The sequence below is a fragment of the Bactrocera latifrons genome, unplaced genomic scaffold (genome assembly GCF_001853355.1).
Source record: "Bactrocera latifrons isolate USDA-ARS-PBARC rearing strain unplaced genomic scaffold, ASM185335v1 scaffold_209, whole genome shotgun sequence".
Classification (NCBI taxonomy): domain Eukaryota; kingdom Metazoa; phylum Arthropoda; class Insecta; order Diptera; family Tephritidae; genus Bactrocera; species Bactrocera latifrons.
This window is the reverse complement of record NW_017535619.1, coordinates 269,707-273,270: the sequence shown is the minus strand read 5'-3', so window position 1 is coordinate 273,270 and position 3,564 is coordinate 269,707. Positions and strand designations below refer to the sequence as shown.

Genomic DNA, 3,564 nt, shown 5'->3' with positions numbered 1-3,564 from the left:
ATCGTTTACAACTTTCAGTTTCTTAACTAGATTTAGAGCATTAATGAAATCTTCATTTTTGTGCCACTGCGAAGGATCTATGTTAAGGAACTCGTCACTTATATCGAATCTAGTGAAAAATTTCCTTGTTTTATTAGAAACAAATTGTTTGATTCCATTGTTCATTATTTCTGGAATTTGATTTATTTGCACATTAATCTTTTTGGTATTTTCTTCTGATATATCTGCTTCACGATATAGTGCACTGACCATTTTTCTTTTCGATTCAGAAGACAAATTAGAGTCAAAGAACGGCAAGGCGATGGGTTCAGGAGATAGATACCACAAATGATTTTTAATTTTTTGTAAAGCCACACGGGAGATGTCACTATCAATATTCTGATATTTATAAAGTGTTGAAAGAACACTGAAATGTAAATACGGGGCTTTGGCTGCAGAAGGAGCACAAAACCACGCTTCGACATATACACGGATTAGGAAAATGCAAATATCACAAATAGCATTTTCTTCATGTGGTGATAACTTAAATTCATCGCGAAACCTTGCTATCCACCTTGCATGATGGATAGCCCCTGGTACTCGGAAGCACACTCCACGAGGCGGTGTTGTGCCAAGAAAAATAGCAGTCAATTCTAAAAATTCTCTATAATCCTCTCTGGGATGTTGTTCTTGCAAAACGTCTTGTACAAAATCAAGAATTCGAGATACATCGACCGGATCCAAATTTTCCTTGACCTTTTCATGCTCGATTCCGGTTTTAAAATTATTAACGTTAATTCCAGACCAAGCAGTTTGGAACTTTTTTAATATTGGTACAGTTGGGCCTGTAGTTTTCCCCATCTTTTCCTCATAAATTGCTTTTAAAATTATCTCGTACATGTGATGCCGGCAGGGTAAATACAAGAGAACTTTTTCCAGAAAGTTTTCAATCAAAACACATGCACCTTTAAAAGCGCCTGTATTTGACGCTGTTGTGTCAAAAACTAATGCTTTTACGTAATCCTGAAGGCCCCATTCCGCAAGAGTTTCACAAACAGCTGTTGCTTGTTCTTATCCATTCCCCGATTGCAATGCAGGTACACCAAGAAGTTGATTAGTACCACAATTTGAAAGAATTACAGAAGTCGGTCTCTTTTCCCGTTAATGCTGGAAGTAGTTTACCATCCCAATGCAAGGTAGCAGCGTGCAATTTCCTATCCTTGAAAATATTTTTGATTTCAGCAGCTTTTTGTTCGCGAAGATTCTCTCGAAAATTGTGAATAGAGCACCTGTTGATAGCGAAATTTTCAACATTATAACCAAGCGCTTCGATGGCAGCTACCAGAATATGAACAGCATTCCTGTCACTGATCTTGCACTTATCCAAGGCAGCAGCAAGCTTAGGAGTGATTATTGTTCGACGCCCCCTTTTCCTTTTTGCCTGTGGTGATAAATCTTTTGAGACTCGCGGAACTTCCTCCAAATCACAGAAATCTAAATCTTCACTACTGCTTAAACTAGACGTCATGAGCATAGCAGGTTGAGCTGAAAAAATTAAAAAGTTTAATCAAATGAAAACTATATAAATCCATAAATATTTATATACACAATCGATACTTACTCAGTTGTTGCATTTCATGATCGCTTCGCTTTTTCCTCTTCATCTCTTGCATTTTTCGTTCAGAAACTCGTGCTTCTTTCGCAATTAGCTGGTAATCAATTCCATACATAAACCCTGGCCGTCCTCTCAACCGCTGATTGATTAAGAACTGTTTATCTTCTTCAACGGTAATGATACTCAAAGCATTGGCGTGTTCTATATCAAAAAGGTCCTCAAGTTTTTCAAGGAAATCTGTTTCTTTTTTCTTATGAACCTCCGACAATCTTCCAGCATGTTTTTGAAGTTGCCTAAATTGTTGATACAGACCTTCCAACTTTGGTATACAATTCTTTAACTCTTGCGTCGGAATTCGTGCTTTTTCCCAATATATCATCGCTTCCCGCACAGCTAGTGAGGCACTTCCCCGTACAGTTAACTTACACACTCGCAAATTAAAAAAGAAAACGTTTAACACTTGTTTCACCGATGGCAGTTTACTTCCAACAATTTCATTCGAGTAATGCCCAAGAAGATAAATTTTCTCTCGTAATCTAGGAGTTGACATTGTGCTACCGTATGTGTTCACTTCGAATGTTATAGGAGACTGATATTTTCATCCACTCAATTCACAATACACGAAGCACACCCAAAATTTAAAAAAAACGCACAATAACCGTCAATATTTACTGTAAATAGTTATTTTCATCCACTCAATTCACAATACTCCTTAGTAATTCACAATAAACTGCGTTTTCGTTTTGATTTTGGTGAAAACATCTTGAAAATACGCTATGCATTTGACAGTTAACACATGACGAAAACCATGTTTTCAATTAGGTTTTCAGCTGAAAACACGGAAAGCGTGTTTTCGCTGCAATGCGAACATACTTTTACGAATCTTTTTCACTTTCTTTTTGCAGTAAAACAAAGCAATTTTCCCCGGACCTAATTTGGGCGATAACTCTGTACAAGTTTTTGAAACCAAGAAACAAAATTGAAATTTTATTTGGATTTTTGTTTATTTTGTATTTTTGAGGGCCAAGGGGCACACTTTAAACTTCTCGGATTAACTTTAAATTTCGCTCATCTGATTTTTTTATAAAAGGGAACTAAATTGAGGGGTAGCACAAGAAAAAAATTGTACTTGAAAAATAAGAACCACCCTACTAGGTCATGTTGTCCGGATGGACGAAAACACTCCAGCTCTGAAAGTATTCGACGCAGTACCCGCCGGGGGAAGCAGAGGGAGAGGAAGACCTCCACTCCGTTGGAAGGATCAAGTGGAGAAGGACCTGGCTTCACTTGGAATATCTAATTGGCGCCACGTAGCGAAAAGAAGAAATGACTGGCGCGCTGTTGTTAACTCGACTATAATCGCTTAAGCGGTGACTACGCCAATCAAGAAGAAGAGACTTAAGCGGCGAATTTTAAAAAAAATTTTGGATTTTCAAATAGAATATATCAACTGTTAAAAAACAACATGCACAAATTTTAAAAATAATTTTGGAATTTAATTTTAAAGTTATCTTTTTAAAATTAAGAAAAAATCAGATTTAAAACTCAAAATCACTTCATTTTTTTTACATTTTACAAAATAAAAAATGTTTTGTTAACACAAATTTCGATCAAATTTAAAATTATCGAAATCGGAATTAATTGATGTCCCAGATTTTGATAATAAAGAGTTTTGGAAAACTTGTGTTCCCAATTTTGAATAAAAAACTAAATTTTTTATATTTGCAATATAAAGATTATTTAATCTTCGAACAAATTCTTAAGCTTTGGAAAACTTTAATAATCAATTGCAATCGAAATATTAATAATAAGAAGAAAATACAACTTTTTAATCTTCGAAAAATTTTAAATCTTTTGAAAAATTATAAAAATCAATAGCAATCGGTGTATTGGAAATGAATCTAGTGCAACACATAAAAAAAAATTTTTTTTTAATCTTCAAAAATTTTAGAATATTAGAAAAATCAATG

At 34.8% G+C, this 3,564-nt stretch overlaps 1 protein-coding gene across 1 annotated transcript; it reads right to left on the bottom strand.

The window, feature by feature from the left end:
* Positions 1-27: 27 nt before the first annotated feature.
* LOC108968290 lies at positions 28-2,200 on the bottom strand. Its single transcript, XM_018932209.1, has 2 exons — positions 1,601-2,200; positions 28-1,524 (listed from the first exon to the last, which is right to left on the bottom strand). The coding sequence occupies exons 1-2, from the start codon at positions 2,142-2,144 to the stop codon at positions 1,094-1,096; spliced, it is 975 nt and encodes a 324-aa protein (XP_018787754.1). The 5' UTR covers positions 2,145-2,200; the 3' UTR covers positions 28-1,093.
* Between the last annotated feature and the right edge of the window lie 1,364 nt (positions 2,201-3,564).